This window comes from Stenella coeruleoalba, assembly GCF_951394435.1.
Source record: "Stenella coeruleoalba genome assembly, chromosome: 16".
NCBI classification, from domain to species: domain Eukaryota; kingdom Metazoa; phylum Chordata; class Mammalia; order Artiodactyla; family Delphinidae; genus Stenella; species Stenella coeruleoalba.
Genome location: NC_137162.1, coordinates 29,578,991 through 29,604,445, shown reverse-complemented (window position 1 = coordinate 29,604,445; position 25,455 = coordinate 29,578,991). Strand labels below are relative to the sequence as shown.

At 55.2% G+C, this 25,455-nt stretch overlaps 1 protein-coding gene across 3 annotated transcripts; it reads right to left on the bottom strand.

The window, feature by feature from the left end:
• Positions 1–51: 51 nt before the first annotated feature.
• LOXL4 (lysyl oxidase like 4) lies at positions 52–22,996 on the bottom strand. Of its 3 annotated transcripts, XM_079899900.1 has the most exons (15): positions 22,805–22,996; positions 18,242–18,536; positions 17,481–17,659; positions 16,368–16,573; positions 14,911–14,949; positions 14,518–14,737; positions 13,554–13,737; positions 13,225–13,379; positions 12,354–12,521; positions 11,137–11,299; positions 8,725–8,968; positions 7,511–7,626; positions 6,760–6,896; positions 6,271–6,382; positions 52–4,222 (listed from the first exon to the last, which is right to left on the bottom strand). In XM_079899900.1, exons 2-15 carry the CDS (start codon positions 18,519–18,521, stop codon positions 4,152–4,154), a joined length of 2,274 nt encoding a protein of 757 aa, XP_079756026.1. In that variant the 5' UTR covers positions 18,522–18,536; positions 22,805–22,996; the 3' UTR covers positions 52–4,151. The 3 variants fall into 3 exon arrangements, with proteins under 3 accessions (XP_079756026.1, XP_079756028.1, XP_079756027.1); XM_079899902.1 differs by lacking the exon at positions 22,805–22,996 and having other exon boundaries at positions 348–4,222; positions 16,368–16,529; positions 18,242–18,371; XM_079899901.1 differs by lacking the exons at positions 52–4,222; positions 6,271–6,382 and having other exon boundaries at positions 6,780–6,896; positions 7,511–7,718.
• Between the last annotated feature and the right edge of the window lie 2,459 nt (positions 22,997–25,455).

Below are 25,455 nucleotides of genomic sequence, written 5' to 3'. Positions count from 1 at the left end.
ACTGCAGCAGGTGTAGGTATTTGGACTCCAGAGCTTGTACTAAGCTGAGTGCCTGGGGCTGCTCCAGCCGCATGGCAGCCTGGGGCGTGCCCGCTTCATTCCTTACAGGAAGCCGGTCTTGGGAGCTGTGTGCCAGTTCCAGTTTAAGCAGTACTATCACGTTGAAAGAGAAAGACATTAAAGCCCATTTTATGACATGCATCACTCTGCTGTTGGCCAGTTTTGTCATGCCCCTAAAGAAATTAGAGAGCAGTTCTTCCCTTATCTTCACCCCGTAATGCTGTGCGTGGATTCGGTGGATCTGTTGGTTTTATTGATCAGCAGTAGACTGCTGATCATCTCTGTGCCCCAGAGTATACTACAAAATACTCTCCTGGCATTGGTATGTGGTGGCTTCTCTCCCCTTCTTGCCCTCTTTGCACATCCCCACCCCACCCTCTTGCCTTTCGCCATTTTTGTCCAATCTGACATCCTGCAGGAGGCATCTGGCACACAGCATGTTCTTGGTATGATCTTCTCTGCCTTTGCCAGAGGCATTTGGCAAAAGCCATACCAGCTCGTCCATTATAGTGAAGAGCAGCGAGTCACACACCTCTGGGCAGTAAGAGATTTCCTAAAAGACGTGGACAAGTCAGAGCAGTCAGCTCAGGCTTTATCCTTCTCATATCTGCATTCTCAGTGTTTTTGAAGAAATCGTAGTGGTGGACCTCCAGATGCTGAGAGAGCAAGAAATGATGTTTCATTGTGCTTTCAGTGAGGGCAGCAGCCTCATTTTTGTATGATTCAGTGCCCGTGACAATGATGGGTTATAGCATTGCCTAGACGATGGTGTAGTGGGGCTCCGTCCAAACGTTCCTCAAATGACACTGGCCGTGGGTCTTGATCCCTGCCGCTGTTTCGGTCTTAGAGCCCTCTTACAGTTCCTCAGCATTGTTTTTCTCATCCTTTGTCTGTTCTGAAACTGTCCCTTGTTCATGTTCAATACCTCCATTCCAAGTTTGGAGGGGTCATTAGGTCCTCTCGACCCTCTGCCCCAGCACTGCTTAGGGCAGCTGGCTGTACAGCTTGTGCTGTCATCGTAGAACACAGGGAAGTCTGTTTGAACAGTATGGCTGCCTTTGAAAGGAAATGCAGGAAACTAGCCAGGTTTCGTACTGAACAGTATACCTCTGAGGTAGACCTTTGCTCTGTTTTGATTCTTCAAGGCTGAGAATGGCCTTGGGTGGTAAAAAAAAAAAAAAAAAGTGATTGTTCCTATCACTTGCCTTTGAGGGTGCTTCCCCTTTCTGGCAGCATTTTGGCTTCTAAGGGCATTGTTGATGGTAACACATAGTCCCGTGTTTATTACCCAGTTTTCTTGTAGTACTCATAATTTCAAGAAGTTACTTTTGTCCTCATTCTAATGCTGTGTACTTGGTGGCTAGTAACTTACACTTTTTTTCGGATAACAGTCAGCCACCTCTAACTTTCAGATTTATCCTTATAAGTAGATCCAGAGAAAGGATTTTTTTAGCCAAAACTGAAAGCTAAGGAGTGCTCCTGCTTCGGCCCTTAGTAGAGAATGTGCTTTTTAGTTGTATTTTTCCAGTAGCTGGAATTGATGTATACTGGCTGGAGGTAAGAAAGAGCACCTGCCCTGACCCAGCACGGACTACTTGAGCTTGTCCAGACAGGAATCAGATCCTTGGTCATATCTACACCATGCCTTTGTACACTGAGCTAACTGGAGAGCACCCTGTAGCTGCCACTGGCTCCTTGGGTAGATATTTGAGAAGACAGCTAACGCACTCTGCTGTGTGTTATATGTTGCTTCATGTATGTTGAACTTCTGAATCCCAGTATCACCTGGAATTTATAGTAGATAGAGACATTCCCCTTGAGTTCCAGTATACTCCTCATGGAGTGGAAGTCTTTGTGGAATAGGAATAAATTAGGCATCTGAATGGTAAGCTGAGGTTCCTAGTACTTCAGTTTCTCTGAGACAAGAATGCCGAGGTGAAAATCATCAGACATTTTTGGTTCTGTCTGGAATTTGGTGGTTGCTATTCTGTTAACATTCCTCATCTAGTTACAAGTCATGCCAGCCGCATCTTCCCATATCCTTCCCTTTCAAGTCAGAGGTGTAACAGCACAACCCTTGTATAGCTTTTTCCAAGAATTAGAACTGGCTGCACCTATCAAATGTGTGATGTGGGCAGCAAGACTGAGACCAGAGCCGGTGGCTGGCTGCCTGGCCTGCTTTTTCTGGCCTTCTTGGAAACTTGGATCCAGCCAGAAGCTGTAGGTAACCTCCCTGCCTGAATCTAGTCATCAGTCACCACACGCTCCCCCGCCAGCTACACGTTCTTTCACAGACCATTGGGTGCATGTGCGAGTATAATGTTGTTACTGTTTGGGAGATGTTTGCTGGATCCAACAGGAAATCAGTCCTTCCCTTGTTTACCTAAACTGCCATGCCAAAGTAAAGCTCTCCCTCTGCCCTAATGAAGGAGGTGAGGGAGTTGAGAAGAGGGATGGTAGAGGAGAAGGAAAAGCGCGCTTCTTTGTATTCACAGAGGATACCCCAGAGCGGGTCCCTTTTTACCGGCTAAGGAAGGGCAGCTCTCATATGTGAGGACGGGAGGACTATTGTAATCTTGCCCCATCTACCACCATTCACTCTGGCCTTGCAGCCTTGGTTGTAAAAGTTTACCATCTTTGGACTTTTTCTTCTTTCCTCCTACTTTTCATCCCTTAACCTTTCCAACCCATGTTTCACCACGGAGCCTAGGGAGGGAATTGCGAAGCAGACTGTAGGCTGATGTTGGAGAAGTGCAGTGGGGCTGTTGTGAGTAGTATGTGGGCTCCACACATCTTAGTAACCAGGTCACCAGCAGTGAAAAGGGGGAGAGTTAGGGTGCTGGGAACTGCCAAGAATCACAGCCAGTCTCGTCTTTGTAGCAGTCCATAGTGAGCAACCTTTATTGGCATTAGGGCATCAGACCTGTAAGGATCATCTCTCAAGTGTGTCTTAGTGGAGACAGGATTAAGAATCATGTCCAGGAAGACCATGGGATTTTATACCATCTGAGCAAGGGCCTGCCAACAGCCAGGTCAAGCAGGGATGGTGGCCTTTCCTAGGTTTAGTCCTTAACTAAATTAAATGTTCCCCTTCTGACCTCTCCGTAGTCTCCTGTCCTCCACTCTACCAGACCTGTCTTCTTTTTCCTGCAGAGATGAGCGGCCTGTTTGACCCATGTTCTTTCCACTGCAAAACTTTATTCAATGCAAAATTCACTCCAGAAGCCTGGGGGACCCGACCTTTAGGCCGGTCCTGAGGCGCACAGTGACCTTGCCTGCCGGGGTCAGGACAAGTGTTCTTCCCTTGGCAGAGGGCCTGGCAGCAGCTGGGGTCCACAGCACCCCGGGACTCTTTCTGTTCGGCCTCCTCTTGCTGCTCTGCGGGAAGGCCATATCTGGCCACTCCTGTGAATCTTGCCCCGTCTCAAGCACTCGGTAACTGGTGGTTTGGGCCCGTCAGGAGATAAGGGGATGCCTGAGGCCTAAGCTTCCAGGATATTAGAAACACCCATATGTGCAGTAGGATAAAGGTAAGGGCACTAAAGAACAGACTCTTAGAGAGTATGGTAGCTGAATCCTAAATGCGGACCTATCAAGCAAGGGACTGAAGTCACCAGCTTCTTTGCTAGTTGTGACTTTGATACAAGTTGTGTTGCACAGAGCTCCTAGCAGAGAGCTGACCTCTCCTCCTGTGTATTTCGGTCCTCCTCCAAGACATTTGCAAAGCACCATTTAGATGGGGGACTGGGCCACAGTCCATTCCTAAGGAACTGATAGCTCTTGAACCATGAACTCTGGGGCAAGATCCGGGAAGGACTGGGTCTCCTATGGAAGAGGAGCTCAGCTGAACAAAGCCCAAAGGCCATAGTCCAGAGACCAAAGGCCCTCAGGGGATAGACCCAGAGCCATCCTGAGGGAGCAGTGCCGCCCTGGTGTGGTGATCTTGCCATCAGAAGGCTTCCTGAGCTGGTTCTTGGTGCCCCTTGGCACTGGCCCCTTACCCTCTGAGTTAGGGCTCTGTGAAGGGCATGGCTCCAATAAGCTGAGGTATCTGGTGTGTGGGCAGCAGCTGGGGGTGCGCAGGGGTGCCTTCAGATGAGGTTGTTCCTGAGACGCTGCTCCTGTTCCGGGGAGTGCTCTGTGTTAGCTCGGTGTGCGTCCCCTGCGGACCAGAGGAGGGCAGGTAAGTCGTCGACCTGACCGGAGTCTCATCCCCTCCCTGACAACGTCACAAACACCAAGACATCCTGCCCAGCTCAGCCTTTCCATCAGGTTAGTCGTGGGCACAAACAATCCGTTTTATGGAAATGGATGCCAACAGATGCGTAGCTGCAGGGACATCGGGAAGATAGGCTTTTGAGTGGGAAGGGTTGTGCTGGCCACTCTCCCTCGCCCCTCCCCAGGTTCATGCTCTACCCTTCTTGTTCTCTCATGCCCTGGAGACCTGACCCCTAGAGACTGCCGACTGATGTAGGTCACTGGGAAGAAACAGCACGAGATTAGAGGATGGAAGGAGAGAGGCCAGGGCATTTCTTCCCCTCTTTGTGCAGTGATGGTCTCCTGCCCGCTGCTCCCTCCTCCTCAGTGCTAGCGCTCGCCTGGCTCCAGGACACACTTTGCCCCTTCAAGCCCAAGGTGATAACAACATTCCACTTTTGCTTATCCCTGGACGTCTCAACACTCCTCATCTCCTTAGTCCTACTCACACCTCAGTGTAGTCCTCTCGTTAAATAACCTCCTACTCTCACCTGAGTGTGCCCTGTGTTTCCTGCAAGGACCCTGGAGGGGTCAGAGCTGCGTAGTGTTCTTTCCTTCCTTGCTGCCCTGGCCCCCTTGCAGCCTGCCCGCAGCATCACGGAGACTGCCTCCACGCCGGCAGCCTTAGGTTCCAACCCCTGATCTCGCTCACGCTCCTGTCTCACTTAATGGCAGCAGCATCTACGCAGTCTCACGATTTTCAAATCCTTATATTCCTCTTCTCACTGTCTTCCATCTGTTGCCAGAGTTATCTTTTGAAAATCTGATCTGATCTCCCTGCCTCCTTGGCTGAAATTTGTTAGTGGTTCCCAGAAGCCCACGGGATCAAGTCCATTCTCTCAGCAGGAGCCACCGTAACCCTCCCTGCAAAGAGCTCTAGTAGGTGTGACTGCATAGCCCTATTTTACAAAAGAGACAGCTTCTGAGGAGGAGATTTCCTGACTGTCTGAAAGCCAGAAGGTGGTGGAACTGGATTTGCTGCCCAGTGAAGCCCTCTGAAGCCAAATCCTATGCGCCTTCTCCTCGTCCCCTCTCTGGCCTGTGCCTCTCCTTGCAGCCAGCTCAGATGTCCCTTCCTCTGCGAAACCCCGGCTGGCCTCCAGGTGGTTGCTCGGAGGGCGCTCTGCTTGCTCAGCAGTGGTTCACAGCGCTCTGGGGTACCCAGTAGGACTGGGGTTACCCATTTGCGTGTCTGCTTACCCTACCTGACACTTAGCTCTGCCTGTTACTCCTATTTCTGTTCCTAGTGCCTGGCAGTGCTCAACACAGAGGTAGGTCTTAATAAATGTTTGTGGACTAAATGAACACACCTGCCCCACCCTCTGTGTGCAAAGCGTGGGAGTGACTGCACACACCCCACAGCAAATACAAGCACTTTAAACGCTAAGGTAGAGGAACTGCTTCCTTTCTGTACAGGCAAGTGAGGCAGCCACCTCCTTACTCTGCTCCCCACTGGATTGTTGCTTCTTTGCCTGAAATTACCAATCCTGCAAGTGTCCTGAGCCCTGTTCTCCGTGGTCTGCGTCCTGTAAGCAGTGATCAGGGCTGGCGGTAGCAACACGGATCCGGGGGACTTCTACGTTTGCCTGTGAGGCAGTCAGCCTGGGATGGAGGCAACTAAGAAAGACCCTATGAAAGGAAGGGGAGAAAGAACAGGCTGGAAAGGGGAAATCCTGACATGGCCTGAAGTAACAGGAAAGATTCCAGGACAGATGGCAGACTGAGATTACAATCCAAACAACCTTAAGGACAAAGAGGGATGTAGGAATAGTTACTGGATGGGGCTGATGCAGCTTGTTCCAGAAATCTATGAACTTCTATGAAGTTGTCAAAGGCAATTCATCTCTGTCCCCTCCCCAGCCTTGTACACACACTGAAGTCACACACAGGGACACAGGGTCTTCCAGCTGCCCGAGCTCGCATGGGGCTGGTCTCACGGTGGCCCGCAGTCACCTGTGCGGCAGTCGTGCAGCCAGACCCGTTGCCCGTCGTATTTGCAGCGGCACCGCATCACGTTGTTCGAGAAATCGGACTCTGCCACCTCGAGCTTGGGGTTCACAACCACCTGGGGTGAGAGATGGGCCAGCTGAAAACAGGTGACTGGGCTTCTGAGTTGACAGTGGCTGTGACATCCTTTACATTTGTTGTCTTGCAAACTGTGCTCGTCTTCTTCATTAACCCTTACAGCCACCCCAGGAAGGAGGCAGTAAGGTCCTTATTTTATAGATGGGGACTGAGTTGTGACGTGCCCCTTGTTCACTGAATCAGGACTCAAACCTAGGTCCTGGATTCTGATCCCTTCCCCTACGGTGTAGCTCCTTCAAGCGCCAGACCTGGCAGAGATCCTATTTATGAAGCTCTCTTTCTTCATTTGACCTCAGGGAGCTTTTGGAACATCTGGAAGAAATGGACCTCCTGTGGGGAATCCCTAAGCTCACTTACCTGGAAGATATAATCCCCAGGGCCCACGTCTGTGATATCCACCCACTGGCAATCAATGTCATGTCGGTAGGTGTCCCAGCAGCCAACGGTCACTCCCTGTTCCCCAAAGTTGGCACATGCGTAGCGCCTCTGCATTCCTGTAATGGAGGGTGCTGACAGTTATTGAGTCCCTGAATTGCCAATTAAATGCAGTCAGACTAGGGGCCTGGGCTTCAGCTAAATATCTTGCCTGTTGGAGCCAGAATTCCTACTAAGCATGAATCCAGCACCATAGCAAAGCCCATCTGTGACAGAGATTATTTCTTTGGATGCACTAGTGGAAATTCCTGTTGGCCTAGGAAATGTGATTAGAAGATTCCAGCCCTACTACGCTAATTCATTTGCCCATACAACCCTGAGGAGAGCCAGTGTTTTACCATGCCATTTCTAAGGGCTAGGAACTGTGGGTGTGCGAATAGGAGTCAGACAATCAATCCATGCTAAGTCCCAAAGGACTTAGAAGTGAAACAGGTCTGCAACTATTATCCAAAAGAGAAAGCGTTAAGCATTTCAAAAGTGGTACAGTATGTTGGGAATGCAGAGGAAGTAGAGAGGGTAAGAAATTGATCTTTTTGAGTCGCCTTGAGTGCTGACTGTTGCCAGGCTGGAGTCTCCAGCTGCCTGAGGCTGTTAAGCAGGGCAGAGGGGATCCTGAGCCCAAAGGGGCCGAGGAATCTAACAGAGGAGGATATGCCGACAGGAAACCACATACCTGTAGGGCAACTTGTGTCCTCTAGACAGAAGCTGGCCTTGTGCCCCTCAGCCACCTTGGAGCCATTGAGAGTGAGCAGGTCATAGTGGGTGAAGACCTCAATGCTGTGGTAGTGCCTGCAGAAGGGGCAGAGCTGTCGGGCCAGCAGCAACAGGAGAGGGTCCTCACAGAGGAGCTGGTAGGGAAGGCTGAGGCACTAGGCCCCATCCTTACCCAGAGAGGAACGTTACAATAGCAGGGCAGTGCCCTTCTCCCCCTCAAACCCAAGATGAGTGTGACCCGTGGCCTACTTTCCTGGCACCCCTGCCAGGCAGCAAGACAGCTGCCCTCGTCACCTAGGGTCTCACCCGGGTGAGGAGAGGTCAAAGCTCCAGGAGGCTGCCTGGCTACAAGGCCTGAGGCCTGCAGGTGGAAAGAAGAGACACGTCCAGGGACCAGCCCAGGAGCCGAGTTGCTGAGTGAGGAGGGATGCTTCCTCTGCTCCCTGCCAGCCTGGGCCCAAATTGCTACCACTGTTTCCAGTTCTAATGACAGCTCTTCATGCTGCCGGGAAAGGTACTTATTTTCTCAGCAAGGCCAAGTCCCAAAGTCACTGCCTGTTCTTCTCAGCTTTCCCCACCCACGGCTGTGTCCTGAAGGAAGAAAACACCCTTTTCCATTCTGCCTTTGTCACAGACATCATCTCTCCTTCTGTCTGGGCTGGAGGCTCCTGATAGGAAAGAACACTCATTGTCTCCTTCCAGCGCCAGCAGCTCTTCCTTGCGGGCCTCGCTTTGCTGCTGCAGAAACCAGCTAGCTTTTTCTGCACAGCCAGCATCCTGGATGGGATGGCTATTTTGGGTCTCCAGGTTTCTAGGAGTCCCCACTTCACCTGGCTTTTAAAGACGAGGCCTCAGGGCCAACAGAAAAATTGTCCACTATCATTCTAACAGAGACCAGCTCTGCTGGCAAGGACTGCTCTGTTGGACACTGTGGTGGAGATGGACATGTGGGTACCTCCTGGGCAGCCGACGGAGTGATGGAGAGGGCAGGTTGATGCTCCTGGGATTCCTCACTGCCTCCCGGAGGCAAGGCCAGTGAGGCGTCTAGGAAGGAAGGCTCTTTCCCAGAGCGCACGCCCCTCCCAGGAAGGCTTGCCCGTAAGAGACCACACCGGTTGGCTCCCTGGACCCTGGTTTTGTTCCCCTAGAGCCAAGGCCTAAGCAGGCACTAACCTGTGGCACTGGTGCCAAATCCAGCTGTGGCGTCCTGTCTTGGGACGAAAGTCGGCCCGGCCCAGGTTGTGGATCTGTGAGGAGAAGCGCAAGAGGCGCCGGTGTCCGTAGGGCCAGTCCATGCGGTCAGCGGACCGGGAGAGGCAGTTCTCTTCATGGGCACAGTACAGCTGGCTGAGCGGGCGGTCCTCCAGGTAGGCCGTCTCCTGCACTAGCTGGGCGTTCAGCACGAGGTCTGCAGCACCTGGGCACGGTGGAGACCCAGAGGCTAGGAAGGCAGCCGGTTTGGCTCCCTGGCCTAGGGGACAGCCGTGCCTCCAGACTAAGCTCTTTTGGAGGCGCCGGAAGAGTAGGGCGGTTTAGGAGTCAGGAGATGTGAGCTCTAATAGCAGGAAAGCTCTATCACCTTAGCCTAAGCTTGCTGGCTTTGGGGCCAGACTGCCTGGGTTCCTCTCTTGGCTTGGTTTTTAGTTACACCATTAACTAGCTCTGGGACTTGCTCAGCCTTTTGTCTTTCATTTTCCTCATCTGGATGACGGGGAGAAGAAGAAGAAGATTAGTGTGATAGTACCTGTAACGTGCTTAGATCATGGTTGGCCCACGGTAAGCATGCGGTTGATGTAAGCTAGTATTTCTTCTGTAGAATGCGTCTCAGCCCATAAGTGCCTCTGTAGCCTAGCTCATATAACCCCGCAGTAAGCTCTGCTGACCCCTAGCTTGTTACCTCAGCTCACTCTTTCTCTGGGCCTCAGTTCCAGCAATGCGAGGGGCAGAGGGAGAGGGCTGGAGAGCTGGAAGGGTTAAGCACCGAGTCTGCCCCTGGGTTCTACCGTTCCGGTGCATTCTGCCGCAGTTCCTAAGCCTGTGCTTCTTCCAAGGGTCCTGTTCTACCCTGGTTGCTATCAGGGGTGTTCGTACCAGGGCATCCTGTGCATTCTCCTCTGAGGCATCGTGGACATTCTGGTGCGTAAAAATCCAACATGCTAGAGCCTGTGTCTCCGTAAGCTGCTCAGTGCCTCTCCCGTTCCCTTCCTGTCACGGGGGCTCTTACCCTCCTCAGAGGCCAGCGTGTTGTCCCTCACTGTGTCAGCACAGAAATGAGGAAGTGCACAGCTTTTGCATGTAACGTCAAGAGAGAAATTTGCCAGTTCTCAATGTTTGTTCATGCAAAAACTGGGTTACACTTTAGATTTGGGGCAGAGCTATCATATGGGTGAGGCTTGCACTGACGATGGTGAGATGGGAACACGGGCGTCGAGGGTGGGAGCTTATTTGCTGGATGGTGTCTGTACTACCACTAAATGCTCTTGGAATTCCTGAGGCATATTTTGGAGAGAGCTAAGGGTATGCCCACTGACAGACCCCAGAATTCCTGAGGGAAAAGAGTGCTTTCAGAGAGAAGAAGAGGGGGTAAAGGCAAGAAAGAAGGGAGAAAAATGACAGAGGAGGAATGGGGATGACCACAGAGATGGCAGGCTGGCTGTCTGTGCTCAGCCGTTGTGAAGCATCAAATGCATTTAGGAAGGACAGAGGGGTACATGTTCCTGGGAGGGGAGAGACAGGGGAGCAGGCCCCAGTGTGCTGGGAGCAAGCCCCATCGCCCTGCAGGGCAGGGTGTGCTGTAAGGGCTGGCGCTCTTCCAGCGTGCGCTGGACAGAGAGGAAGCCCTAGAGCTCGCTGACAAGAGTTAAGGATGTCTGGGCATTGAAGCCTGGCTGGGAAGAAGGTCAAGTGGCCACTCAGGTTGGTGGCAGCCTGCAGCCTTTGGACTGGATACGGTTATCCTGGCCCAGACCAGGTTGGCAGATGTCAAACAGATGCTTCTACCCCAAGAATCTGGCGGTGTGGGGCAGACCGATGCCTCAAAATGGTCTTGACCTAAAGTCTTTTGGGTAAGTCCCACAGCTCACCGTAGGCCCCATGTGTCCTCACATTTCCACACCCTCTACAACAGTTTTCAAACTCTTTTCTTACTACAGACTGTAGTAAGAAATATATTTAATGTGACACACAAATAATTCCAAGAGAAAAATATTACCCTTACTAAATGTATCACATCATTGTTTTCTATCCTGTTTTTATAAACTATTGGTCGTGATGCAACGATTGGAAAACACTGTTGTGTATCCTTACATTTTCACATATTCTCACAGTAACTCACAGTAATTCTCACAGTAACTCCATGAGATGGGCAGGGCAGGGTTTGTATCCCCGTGTGGCAGGTGATTTGGCCCCACACGTGGTAAATGGCAGAGCTGGTGTTCTGCATCCAGCCCTCCTTCCACCCCTTAACCCTGCTGGCCTTGGAGCTGGGACCAGCACTCAGGGCCCTCCCTGAGGACAGGAGGTGTGGGCTTGCAAAATTAGGGGAGCCCGGGCCAGCCTGTCCCACCGGCCCCTCCCATTACTCACTGTCTGTGCAGGAGACTCCGGCTGAGAAGTGCCCTGCACCGTGGGAGCAGTGCACCGGCCCGTGCCTTTGGCACTGCTGCAAGGCCAGCTCTGTGCCTGAGCAGTGCACCCCGCTCATCACCACTTCTCCGGCCCCCGGCGTCCCCTGCCAGTACCAGGTGTCCTAAGAAAACAGCCAGCATCACCCAGTCAGGGCTGAGATGTGCTCTTAGAGTCACCTGACTCCCATCTGAGGCTTGGACCCCATCAGACCACCCACACCAGGCTGTGCCCAGCCTTGGCCTGAAATCTTTAGTGATGCTACTCTGGACCCCTCTGGTATTAGAAATGCCTTCCACGTGTCAAGGCAAAAATCCACTGCTATGGCTTCCACCGCTGGCCCTGTTGCCATCACTCTCCCTGACGGCAGACCTCAGCTGTTTGAAGAGGAAGGTCCTGTTCCCTTCCTGTTCACTCAGGCCTGTCCCATTTCCCCAGCTGTTCTTCATACAACCCTAGATGGTCGGTTGTGCTCGGGGTTGAGCCCAGTTCTCCCGGGTGAAGTATGCCCAGTATTGCCTGGCAGGCCAGTGTGGGCGAAGTTGAAGAGGTTTCTCCATGGCAGCCATGCCCCAGGCCTCTTGATTTTGTTTCCTTGATATCTTTGGAATCTATCCACTTGTTTCCCCGGGTCCAAGCCAGCACCATTCTCAGCTGGGCTACTGCAATAGTGTTTCTCTGTACTCATGTTAATCTCCACCCCAACTGTTTGCCGCACAGCAAGGAAGAAATCTTTTAAAAGTCTGCATTGCGGGCTTTGAATGGTGTGGCCCGTCTCCTCCTTCACCCTGGCGCTTCACACCACTCCCTCTTGATAGCCGCACTCCACCCCCGGCCCCTGATTTCCTCAACAGAGTCAAGCGTTCTCCGGCCACAAGGTCTTTGCATGGGCTCTTTATTCCTCCCCCACCTCGTCTGGCTCACTTCTATTCATTTTTCCTACAGACACAATTATGTGCCTGTTGTGTGAACGTTTTATGAATGACTGCATCCCTCACTTGACTGTATGTGGCGACTGACTGCTCCGTTAGGCAGGAACTGTGTGTCCTGTTCACCACAGTATCCCAGCACCCAGCATTATATTGGCACATGGTTTCACTCATAATTAACTGTTGAGTGAATGAATGAAGGGTCAGCAGCTTTAGCACAGGAAGTTTTGGAGCACAGCAAGGACCTACCTTGATGGCATGGTTGGCAAAGCCCAGACCAAGCTGTCGGCAGGCCACCATGGCTTCGCTGAGGCCCCAGTGGTCGCTGCACACGGCCCCCCAGCGCTGGACCCCATTCACGTCCACCTGCACCTCCACCACCCCCTCCTCGGGGCTGCGTCCGCCAGCCAAGCGCACCTGCAACGGTCAGGAGTGTGTGAGGTGGGGGGGGCGCCTTAGCAGGGGAGAGCTCGGGGCTGCCGGCCTGGAAACCTGCAGCCCTGGACGTGACACTCCCCTTCTCTGGCTTAGTCTTCTCTGTAAAGTGAGGACGTTTTATCAGATAGTCCCTAACGTCCCTGCCCGCTCGAGAAATCTGACTGGGTGCCTGCACCTGGGGCTCTCACTCTGGTACTTGCCCTCCTGCTACCTGAAATCCTACCACTGATGACAATGTGCCTATTGCCAAGGGCTTTCATAGCTATCGTCTCATTCACAATGACCCTATGGGACAGCTGACCCCATTTTACAGAAAAGAACCAAGGTCTGAGGCGAGAGACTTGCCCACAGTCCATGTTAGCGTGACCCTTGAACTCTGACCACCCCACCCAGCCTCCCAGTGCCACTCCCGGGTGCTGACATCCTGTGGCCCTCTGCCCTAGGCACCGTCTCTCTCAGCTTCACAGGGGACTTGAGAGGGTGGGGTGGGAGAGCCCATGCACCTGAAGAGTCCCACTGATATTCTGACAACTCTGAAGGCTAGAACCTGGCCCTGAGGGGAAGTAGTCCAGGCCAGGGGAGACTCCCAGAGGAGAGGGCATTCCAGGCTGGCTCCAGGCAGGCTCTCGTGAACCGCTCCCCACTGGCTCCAAGCAGTGTCCCAGGCTAGCTCGGGGCTCACCTGATCCTGGAAGCCCAAGTTAGGGATGTTGCACCTCACGGCAGCATCATTGTCATGCTGGCAACCACTCTGGGAGCCTTCCAGGGAGGGGCAGTCACTGAGGGTCCGCTCATAGCCCCCGCAGCGCACCTCACTCAGGTGGATGGGCCCCAGCGCTGCAGAAGGGAGGGAGAGAGGCCATGGGAGGTCCATCTCTGCAACCCCACACCTGCGGCTCCCCCTCCACAGAAGGGGAGAACCGGCCTGGGCCCTGGCACCCCAGGACCACCAGAGGGTGGACCGGTGGCACATCCAGGCTCTCCCACCCCACCCCAGGCCTCCTCGCTCACCTTGGCCCAGCTGGGCCCCAAAGAGGGCCTCCCGAGCAGAGCCGAAGCCGAGCTGACGACACACGACGCTGGCGGAGATGAGGTTCCACCCGTGGTCGCAGACCGTGCCCCACCGGCGGTTCCTGAGCACCTCCACCCGGCCCTCGCCCACCTGGGCCCCCGAGCGGAGGCGCACCCTCGTCTCCTGCTGGGAGAAAACCCGGCCTCAGGGAGGGCCGAGGAGGCAGGGGTGGGGGCTACACCCCCGGCAGAGCCCCTTCAGGACAGGCAGCGCCAAGGCCTGGAGTTCTGACTTCTGTGGCTATTCCTCTGAATAAGCTCTTTCTCGACCTCCCCCTTCCTCGGTGACAAAGAGCGGCCACAGTAATCACAAATTCCAGCCCTAACGAAAGAGCCTTAGGAGTTGGGGGTCCCTGGGCTTCACAGCCTGCCACCTGCTCACTAGGCGAGTCCCTTCCTCTTGCCCAGCCTCACTGCTGCTTTGTCCTTTGGGGCTGAACCCAGAGCGACACTTCCGCAGCAGATCTGTGAAATGATTTTAGAGACCTGTGGGGACATGTGTCAATGAAACGCACAGTGGGCAAGTCACTTCCGTTCTAATGGCCTCCCGCCTGCTCCGATTTCATCGAGGAGACCCCCTCACATGGTGCTGCCCTGCCCCAGTGCCTACCAGCACCTGCTCATTGCTTTTTATGACGAAGGGCCAGGCTCGGGCTCCATACCTTCGGCCCTCAATGGGATGTAGCTACAATGTAATTACAGTTGTCAGCTTTCCATTTACGGTAGGGTTATAACTGTCCCTTTTAAGTAAATCCCAAAGTTCTACGTCCTGTGAGTTGCTCTCCTCCTCCCGGTCTGAACTGATGCCCCCTTGATAGGGGTGGTTCGCCGCTCCTCCCCTGCCTCCCCATCAGCGCCTCCCCGTGGGGTGGGGCCTGTGCCTCCAGGCCTGCATGGGACCCACCTCTGCCCAGGACTCCTTGCTCCCGGGCTTCTCCTTCAGAGGGCGGAAGCGGGGCCCTGCCACACAGCTGACCACAGCGTGCATGCCCCCCGGGCAGGCCGGCCGCAGCTTGCCCTGGGCTGGTGCCATCTGCACCTGGCAGTTGGCCATGTGGGGCTCTGTTCCCAGGCAGTTGACCCGGTGGATCCAGAAGGAATTCTTCTTTGTCAGGCTCTTCAGTCTGGAAGACAAGGGAGACTGAGGGCAGGGGAGGGGTTGAGGGCTGTGCTCAGGACTCAGGGAGGCCAAGGCACTGGGGAGGGGAGAGGGGACTGGAGGGGAGGAGAAGGGAGGGGAAGCAGGCCCTTCATGCCACACCCCTTTGCACCCTCCCCTGAGGGTGCTGCTCCTTACCTAGACTTGGGATCCTTCATCTTCGAATTCCAGACTTTCCTGGATGGGAACAAACAGGCGGGGAGTCGAGTGGGTGCAGAAGTCCTACCCGCCGTCACCCTGCCTCTCCATACGTGTCCTTGAGTCTGTACTAGACTCAGTTTGTAAACTTGTTCATTAATCTTACTTCAATGCTGAGCTTCACCACAGTGGAGTGGCCACCCCACAGATAACGATGATCTCCATTTTACAGGGAAGGAAAGCAGGGCGAGCAAGTTCCCTTGACTAAGCCCAAAGTGGGTGTCTCTTCTGCACCGGGCTGCCCTGGGGCAGGCAGCTCCAAGCTCGCCCTTCCCCCAGTCCAGATGAAGGTCAGCCTTCAGGGGGCAACCGGAGAAAAGGGGCCCTGGGGAAAGTCCTCTGGGGACAGGTGGAAGTTGAAGGCCTTTCTGGTGGGAGCTGCCCAGGCAGAGATACTGAGGCTATAATCAGGGCTGCCCTCCTCAGGGGAGGTAGGCAAGCCAGCCAGGCCCAGATGTGCAATTACCGGGCAGCAGGGAGTCAGGGGCCCAGCTCCCAGTCATCCCCAAGGATGGGGCCACGTGGCTGGCCTTGGAAACCAGGGTCATCTAAGTCAGAGACACGGGACAGACCAACTAAAAGTGATTGGGGATGGGCAAGGGTAGATGACTCAGATGTTTCGTGGGAGGTTTATCCCTTGATGAAAAACATACGAAGTTTTCACTGACGGAGCTGGTAGAACTATGACTCGTCATCGTTTACAGGCTAATGCAGTCTTGGGACAGTTCTGTCACGTTTCTGACAGAATATTTTTATGTTCCCTCTCCCAAATGCCGCCCCACCCCACGCCTGGCTTGGACGCAACCCAGTCAGAGCCTGGCTTGGATCGCAGTTGAGGAAATTCACTGAGACAAAGTTCAGACAGTTCCCTGCGGATTGGATAATTGAGGCCCAGATGCCCTACCAAGGCCCACAGCTCGTTGTTGGCAAAGCTTAGACCAGAACCCAGGCCATCTGTACTTGCGAGCAGCACTGTATCTTTACTAGTTAGGTCTAATTTTTTAATCAGGGACACAATTTTACATTTATTTACATTTCATTTGGGGAGTACTCTGCACTATAGTCAATTCTTTTTATCTGATTGGCAAGTACGATGTTTATTTTCTGATTGTTTCTAGAAACTTCCCAGGGTCTCCAAGTTCATCCTCACTCTTGTCTTAATTACTGAGGGATCCATAACCCAGGAAACCCAGGCACATTGCTCCACCGGGCCTGTTTCCCTCCCAATCCCAACACCCACTGAATGTCCTCCCACAGACACTACTCCTGCCAATCTCACTGCAGTCTCCAAGGTCCCACATCACACACAGACACGTGCACGCGCGCGCACACACACACACTCAGACGCTTCCACAACCCCGCCTTCCGCGCGGCCCTCCAGCCAGCCGTCCTCCTACCTGTAGTAGTGGCTGACGACAGGCGCCTCGCTGGGGAAGCCCAGCATCCCGCACACCACCCTGCTGTTGTTCCCGGTCCAGCCCTGGTCACACACCTGCCGCCAGTGGCCCTCGTACTTCACCTCCACAGCTCCCTCGGTCACCAGGCTCTGCCTCTTGGCACTGGCAAGGATGGGCTTGAGCCGCACCTCCTCCAGCCGCCGGCCCTGCGGGACGCGTGGTCACCGTGGGCCCCAGGATTCCTGCCCCCGCTGAGCCCGCTGCAGGTCTTCACGTGGGAAAGCTGGGGCTCGGAGCACTTAGAGATCACCCCACCCAGCGCCCTCATGGGACGGGCCAGGAAACAGAGGCCACGTGGCTCGGTCCTTGGGGATGATGGGGAGGCATTTGCTGAAAGCCACACAGTGAGTAGGAGGCAGAAGCTCGGTTTGTTTAGGGTCCTTTCCTCAACTCCAGGAGAACCAAGCAGAGCCATGCTCTCCTGGGGCCAGGATGGGAGCCCTTGGAGTCTGGGAGGCTTCCACCAGGCACAAGGGGGCCTTCTTCACGCCACCCTGGGGAGGGCAGAGGATGGGCACAGACCAGCTGCCTGAGACCACCAGCAGGATCCTCTGGCCCACGAGACCCCCGCCCTAACCCTGGATGACTTAGACCGGTGCGAAGCCCCCTGTCAGGGCCTGCCCCGTTCAGTGGGCCACGGCCAGCTGTCCTCAGGCTGAGGCCGTCTGGCAGCAGAGGGTAGAGTCGAGAGACCTGCCCTGCCTGCTCCTGCTGTTCGGCTTGGGCTGTTCTTAGCTTGGAGCTGTCTGTGCCAGGAAGAGACAGCAACTGTGGCCGGGCCTTGTGGCTGAGGCAAGCCCTGCCTGCTGCTGCCTCCCTCGTGGGGAGCAGCTTCAGTGATTCCGGCAGACCCAGCCTCTGATTCCCTGCCCGCCCTTTCTCAAGCTGGGGCCCTCTACCCGTGCACCTGCTCCAGGCCACAAGCAGGCCTCAGGGCCCCAGCCCGCGCTCTGCTCCCTTTCTTCTCCTTCCTCCTCCAGGCTCGCCACCTGGACGCCCTCTGTCCCCTGACCCCCTCCTCAGCTCAGGCCGGGGCCTGAACGGCCTTCTCACCTGGGGCCCAAGGGCATTGGAGACCCTCTCAGAAAGGTAGCCACGCTGGCGCTGCGGGTGGCACACCACCCCGACGTCCTCCGAGTGGCTGCAGTCACTAACGCCCCAGCCATTAGACCTGCACTGGTCCAGGGAGCTCTCTGTGCCCACACAGTGAACGTTGTCCAGCCAGATGGGTCCTGTGTGGGAGGGGATGAGTGATGCTCAGGGACAGGCACAGAGAGGCAAGTCACGGGCTCTACCTCCTGGATAGGACCCCACAGTTATCAACATTCCTCTTCCAAAGCCTGAGTAGAAAATGGGGGTGGAGAGAGGAGTTGGTTCTCCTGGAAGCTTGGTATCTACATCCCTGCCTAGTGTCTCCTCTTGGCCTCAGGTCCCATAGAATCTGCTTTTGGAAAATGCCAGGTAGGTCTGTTAATTAGATCTACCTGTTCCCTCATTCATCCATCTAGTCATTCACTCAACAGCATTTGCTGAGCACCCATTGTGTGTGATTGCTATATTCAAGGAACTGAGAGTTGAGTGGTAGTGATGGTGGTGATGGTGGTGGCCTCACTGCAAGTGAGAATGGGAGAGTAGGACAGGTCATTTGCAGCTGGAGCACTCAGGAAATGCCTCACAGAGGTGGTCACTTGAGCTGGGTATCAAAGGACTGGTGGGAACGTGACAGGTTCTATTGGAGCCTCAGGGAGTCCAGCCCCTGAGGGAAGCCCGCTACCATCTCCTCGTCATCCTGCAGGGGAGCACCGGTCACTCACCCTCCCCTGGGCCATACTTGGCGCTGTGGGCCCAGGTCAAGGCGGCTTCAAAGCCCAGCTGGCGGCAGGCCACCGTGGCCTCCTGAAGCGCAAAGTCGTCATCACACACGGTGCCCCACTGGCCCTGGTGCAGCACCTCCAGGCGGCCCTCCTCCGGCCTGCTCCCTGGGCCCACCAGCCGTAGCTTCATGGTGCTCAGTGACTGCAGCCTGCTGGGAGGGGTCTGGCCCAGCAGCAGGAGCAGCAGGAGAGGAGGGAAGGCAGCTGGTAGGGACCACATTGTGGGTCAAGGCACCTGGGAACGAGTAAATGTGACAATGATGACCACGTCTACCCCTGACCTCGGGTCTCTTCTGCTAGCAGAGACAAAGGGTAGCACAGGTCCCTCCGAGAGCGTGTGTGTGTGTGTGTGTGTGTGTGTGTGTGGTGGCATGGATTGGGTCTGGGCTCTGAGATTAGTCGATCTGGTTCAAACCCACCATTCCTTGGCCATATGACCTTGAGGAAGTTGAAGTTTAGCCTTCCCGAGCCTCAGTCTCCTCATCTGTAAAGTGGGGGTAGTAATCCTTATCTCCCAGGGCTGTTGTGAGTGTTGAATAAAGTATGGATGTAAAGTGCACACATAAAGTGCTTATCACGAGCCTGCCACCCGGCCAGTGCTCAATGAACAGCCATTTTTGATGTCGTCTTATATGTAGAAGGTGGGGGTGCCTACACTTTGAGTCATGGGGAGCCCCCAAGGGCTAGACTGTCCGAGCTGGAGGAGATAGAGGGTATTTGGATCAACTTCCTGACTCTAGACATAAGGAATTGGGACCTAGAGAGTTTAAGAGACTTGCCCAAGCCACACAGCAAGCTCCACCTCTAGGTCCACCTACATGCATAATTTGTACATTGAGTCAACGAACATTTCTGAAATATTTGCTTCAGGCCAACTATTAGGCCAGGTGCTGGGACACAGAAGTGAACACATCAGACACTACTGTCTGCCCTCACGAAGCTCAGAGATGAGGAATCAGAGAAGGGACACTTAACCAGGGCCTTGTTGGATGAATAAGAGTTCTCTTATTCCCCTTCAGAGAAGGGGAATTCCAGCTAGAGAGAACAGGATGAGGAAAGAGGGAAACAGGGAAAGAGGTGAGTTTGTGCAAGAGCAGGGAGTGCCCTTTCTTAACCCTGTACTGCAGTATTGGGGGCCTGGAGGGGACTGAGGTGGAGGGACGGGCTGGGGCCAGATGATCAAGGGCCTTGTGCACCGTGCAGAGGGTTTGCCCTTCATCCTGTAGGAAGTAAAGGGCCCTGGGAGGGTTTTAGGCAGTGACCACACACAGAAGAGGGCTCCCATCTCCAGGAAGCTGTTGTCATATGCTCTCTGGGTCCTTACAGGGGACGAGTTGGGGGCTCCCCCTCATACACTAGCAGCCTTGCTCCTAGGAGCAGGGTTGGGACGAGCACAGAGGACGGTCATCCCTGGTTGGAGCTGTTAGAGCATCTGCAGCCACCAGTGCTGAAGCTCCTCCACGGCCAGCTCTACTGCTGACGGGAAGCTGAGGCTGGCCTGGAAGTGGAGGGAGAAAGTCGGGTCCTTGGCTTCTCTTCGGTGCTTGAGGCTTAAAAGGGCTCATTCTGGGGAGACTCCCTCTTTCTCCCATGGCCACTGCTATTCTTAGGGGGATTCCTTAGCTGGTCAGTCTCGGTAGGGAGCGTCTTACAGGGCCCCCTGCCATTCCCTTCCCCACAAGCTGGTTTCTGGCTGAGAATCGGTCCTTATTCCTGGCCGCACCCAGTCCCACCCACTTCAGCTACCAAGCCGCCTGCTTTGGTGAGCCCAGGGCTGGGGGCAGTGGGCTCCTAGAAGTGCACATGATGAGCTCAGGAATGAAGCTCCACGGGAACAGGGACTTTGTATTGTGCCCCCAGTGCCCAGAGCAGTGCCAGGTATATAGGTGGCACCCCGTAGATATCTGCAGATGCGTGGGTGCAAGGTGGCATAGCACTGCGCTTAGGCGTGCAGACTGGGAGTCAGGCTGCCTGAGTTCACGTCCCGCCTCCACCAATTGGTTTCTGGGTGGTCTTGGGCAAGTGATTTAGTTTCTCAATCTCAAGTGATTTAGTTTTCTCATGGAGTTTATCCCCTCTATAAAATGGGGGTGAGATTCTTGTGAAGATCAAATGAATGAATACGCGTTAAGCCCTTAGAAGAGCAAGCTCTCATCTGACAGCTATTATTAACAGCAGCTGAAACAGCTACTACAGAACCATTGGTCGAGGTTGGTCCCAGCCTCTCTCTGGATAAAGAAGGAATGGAGGCCACGTTCCCAACTCAACATCAAGTCCCCAGTACAGCTACCCTTCTTTGCGACACTTCCTTCTCAGACTTAAGCACTGTTTTCTTCATGTCCCTCCCCACTCAGGAGCCGGGGGAGGCTCCCTGCTGGCTGTCACCACATGCAGAAGGCTCTCTGCTGCTTGGGATGTTCCCATTCCCTCCTCCCTGCACCCCTAAGGAGGAGGTGGACAGCTAGGGACTGAGCCAAACCGAAGTCACTGTGGATAGAGACCTCCCCCAGATGACATGAGAGGATAGAAAGATTGGGCTCAGGGCCCACCAGCTGGTAGGACCCAGGGGTCACATTGGGTCTGGCCTGAGAGATGACCCCACTCCCTGTCAGCAGCAGTCAGGATGCTCCTCATTCTGCCACCAAATTAGGTGACATGATTCAGATGCTTTCTTCTGAGACTCAGGTGCAACACCTCTAAAATGAGGGGGTGGCACTGGAGGTCCCCCATCTACGATATGGGCCAGGGGGTGGGCTGGGCAGGTCAGTTGTGTAGCTGTGGCTGACATCCCCAGAGTACTGTGGAGGTCTTATTAGAGGCTGTGGACACTCCTGGGCCTACAGGCCCCCTCCCCTCCAAGGGGCCTCCGTGGGGACAGGGGTGGCCTTCTGCTGAAGAATCCTGGTGCTAGATCAGCTCCCTTCTATGAAAGCCGCCCAGGAGGTGGATGGGCGGTAGCAGGAACCGAGTCATATGCAGGGAGAGCCCACTTGCCAGCCTTCCTGCCCACTGCAGCTTTCGCTCACATCACACTTGTCTTCTCACATTCCCCAAACACATCCTTCAGTTCCCAGCCTCCAAGCATTTGCTCTCACTGTTCCTTCTACTTGGGGTACCCCTTCCCTCAATCTCAGATTGTTAAATTCCTACACATCTTTCCACATCCAGTTCAAACATCACCCCCTCCATTAAGTCCCCCGCCCGGACCCCCACCTTCCTAGCACTTGGTGTCTTTGCTTCCTGTCTCCACAACCCAGGGGAGTGTCTCCCATAACTGCTCCCCCAGAGCTGAGCAAAAAGAGGACCAGGCTGAGAAGCCCCCCTCAGAGAAGGAAACAGCCTCAAAAGTGGATCTTTTCCAAAGTGAAGGAGAAAGGGCTAGAGTGAGGCTGAGGAGGAGGGCAGGCTAATCACAATAAGTTTATTATACATTTAAAAATATTTATTGAATACTTATCTCCACTTTATAGGTGAGGACACGAGGTCCAGAGAAGCTAAGTAACTTGCCCAGCCAGGATTCAAACCCAGGCAGCCTGGCTCCAGCGCCAGGCTCCCAGTCAGGAGAGAGATGGACACGGGAACAGGGGAAGAAGGAAGGGAGGCAGGGAGATGAATGAAATTCCACCCTGTTGCTGGTTGATTTATGACCCAGCCCTGGTGTGAGGGCATTGGGCTGGATGCCAGCGCTGAGTGCAACCAAGTGGCAGATCCAGGATCCTGCCAGCTTGGAGGAGAGAGGCACCTGATCCAGGTGCTGCCAGGGAACTCTGGCACCTGGCTTGACCTGGCCTTGCTAGAGAGGCTGGAAGTGCCCAAGGGTATTCAGGAAAGAGCGCTGGGGTGCTGTCCTGGTGGGAACCAGGTTCCGGAATCACTGGAAGCCTCTTCTCTCTAGCTCTTTGAGGAGGGGGTGGGGTTTCCCCTCTCAGCCCTGATTGCCTCCCTGGGACCACTGATTGTGGTGACCTGACACAGTGCCAGCAAATATCCACCTGTCCAGGCATAGGACATGTAGAGTTTGAAGCCCTCTGCCCACCCTCCATCTCTGTCCCCAGTCTCCCCCCGACCCCCAGCATACTCAGTTTTGGTCTGTTTTTTTCAGAGAGCCCGGCTCCACCCTGCCTCTTTGAACCCTGTCACAGGAATGACGTCTGAACCCACCTGTCCCTTCCCCTGCCTCCCCCTACCCTGCCCCGGGAGAGGCCAGAGAAATGGCTACACTACACGCAGCGTGTCCACAAACAAGACACGCAGGCACCCCGAGGCCACGACGCACCACCCTGGGCGGCCATGGGGCCAAGCTCACCAACTCGGTCACTTACATTGGCAGCAGGTTGGGGAGCGACTAGGGGTCTAGGCTAACTGTTCATGGGACCCCCCACGCCTGCCATTCCCAGCCTTCAGGAACCCTCAGAGACTTGCTGACCCCCAGAGAGACAGAAGTCGGACAGACAGGCAGGACAGTGAGAAACAGACCTGGCCAGGGGCCAGGCAGGGGCTCACCAGCTGGAGTGCGACGTTGCGGGGCTGGGGCCAGGGCTCCGCGGCCGGGCAGCGCTAACGGGCCTCCTGGGGCACCCTGGGGCCCTTTTATCCAGCTGCGGCCCACGGGCGCCCGCGCCCCGCCCCGCCCCGCCCCGCTCCGCCCGCCCCGCCCTCCAGCCCGCCAGCCGCGGAGGAGGCCCGCAGGCCCCGCCCCCGGGCGGACCTGGACGCGGCGGGCGCCCCGCCCTGTCCGCCCCCCCGAGGGCCCGGCGACCCCCTCCCCCGGACGCGGCCCGGGGCGGCCCGGCGCCCACTCGCAGCCCGCCGGCCCGGGAAGTCCCGGGGTCGCTAGGCTGCGGGGGTCGGGGCAGCTGTTTTCCGTGGAGGGAACTGGCGCGCTACAGCAGGAGGGACTGTGGGAAGATCGGCGTTCCCGGGAAAAGACTGCGGCTCGGCGCCAGCTGGCTGCGTTTGCGCGAGTGCCGCTGTGGCCTCGTGAGTGCCTGTCGGAGGCGCAGCTTCCTCTTCTGCAAAGCCAGGTGGTGTGGCCACCACCAGAGCTGTCCTGGGGATTACAGTCAGTGGGTCCCTAAGATGCGCAGCGCCCTTCACGTGGTAGCGCCTCACTGTCCCACCGGCTTGTTTACTTCGGACAACGCAGGCTCCTTTCGGCGGGGGCGGGCACGGGGGCGAGGTGGCTCTGTTCAGATGAGGTCGGGATGGTGGGGTGTAGGTGTGCTGTCTTTGGGGTAACAGGCAGTCCTCTCCATTGCCCTGGTCCCTCGAAGTTTATTGAGTACTGCGGGGGCATGAGGCCCCTTGTACAGTTGGGAATACTGAGCCCCAAGAGACACGACTTGCTCCCCAACGTAATAAACCATAATGGAACAAGCTGAAATCCTCCACTACAACCCCTTACAGAGCTGAATGAGGCAGCCCTGGCCCTTGACAGGCTCGTAGGCGGAGAGTGTATGCGGAGGGTGGGGTGCGGGGAGACGGTGGAATAAGACAAAAGTAGGAGGGGCTGACAGAGGGGAGTCCCATCAGTTTTGGGGGGCACCCAGACGCCTGAATCCCAGCCTGGTTCCTCCAGATTCTTTCCCCCAGTCCTGGTTCCTCCCAGTTCCTCAGTGCCCCGGTCTGTAAAATGGTCCGAGTTCCAGCCTCCCAGCTTCCTCCCTAGGCCCAGATCAGTGCAGTTTGATTCCCCTTGTTCCCCCCCACCTTGCCTGACGGTCTTCCAAAGGCTCCATCATTCAGCACATCTTTGATTTTCTCCTACTTGCTGGACAGGGGGCTAGAGTGCTAGACATTGCAGGGGGTGGATGGGAGGGGTGGATGGGAGGGGCTTCCCAGTCTGGTCCCGGAGGCAGACGCAAGTAAGCAAACATCACTATAAGGCAGAATGTGATAAGGGCTAGGGTGGCAAGGTAGACCTTTTTGATTCCTGGGTGACAGCCAGGTCACACTGACCTGGCCACTGGAGGACTAGTGTTCACCCCTGGCTGCCCATGCCCCAGATGTCCCCCCAATGCCCTGCCCCACCCCAACTGGGCTCAAAGAGTACCCTGTGATGAATCAACGGCAAAGAATGCTTCCAGCCTTGGTCAGTGGCAGCAATAGTGGCCCAGCCCCTCCCCCAGGGACAATGAGCCCGCTGTGGGCTGGGGTGCCAGGTATGCCTCGGCCCCCTCCGCATGCCCAGCCACCTCTCATGCTGAGCCAGGAACAACACGGGAAGCTCGAAAAACATGGGCTCCACCTGCTGCCAATCACCCTCCCAGGCCTGGCCGCCCAGAACTAAAAATACCCTGGAGGCCAGGGCCCGGCCTGGGCTAGAGCCCAGGGAATGAACGGATGCTGCCCAGAAGTCCTTTAACCTACAAGTCTGGGCAGAGGCTGAGGCTGGGGAGCAGTGGAAGGAGGGACTTCCCAGGGGGTCAGTGTGAGCCCCCTGCTTCAGAAGTCAGGGGCTCGGGTCCCAGGCCCAGCTCCATGACGTGCTAGTGGTGAGATTTTCTCAGCTGAGGGCCATCTCCTCATCCTTAAATGCTGTTGCTCTGGGGGTCAAATGGGACAATTCAGTTCATCTCAATAAGCTTTGACTTGATGGAGACTGTCCGCTTCCTCCTTCGTGCCTGACTGTGCTCACAGCCTCAGCTGCCGCCAAAACCCTCTGCTGTGCTCTTGATATACAGGTCTGTGTCCACCTTGACTCTGGGGCCCCCCTCGAGCTTCTTATTTATCTCTAAACGCAGTTCCTATCACAGGGCTTAGCACCCATAGCAAGTGTTTGATAGGTGCTGATGGATTGAATAAATGGGCTGCTTTGTGCTTTGAGCCAGACCTGGTGGAGAAGCAGACAAGCTGGATGTGAGATCCCTGTCCTCAAGGAATCTGCAGAGTGGTGGGGGAGACAGACCCACAGTCAACCAAACAGATGAGGCGTCATCGTCATCATCATAACAGCTTGCAGGTGTGGAGCTGTTGTTCCCTGTATCATCTTATTTAATCTTAAAATCCCTGTGGACAATGCTTTCATTACCCTCCTTTTACTAATGATGAACTTGGGGCACACAGAGGTTAAGTGAGTTGGCCAAAGTCACACAGCTCCTATCGGCAGAGGGTAGCAAGTGGTAGATTGGAGCCTAAGCACAGGGCTGTGAGGT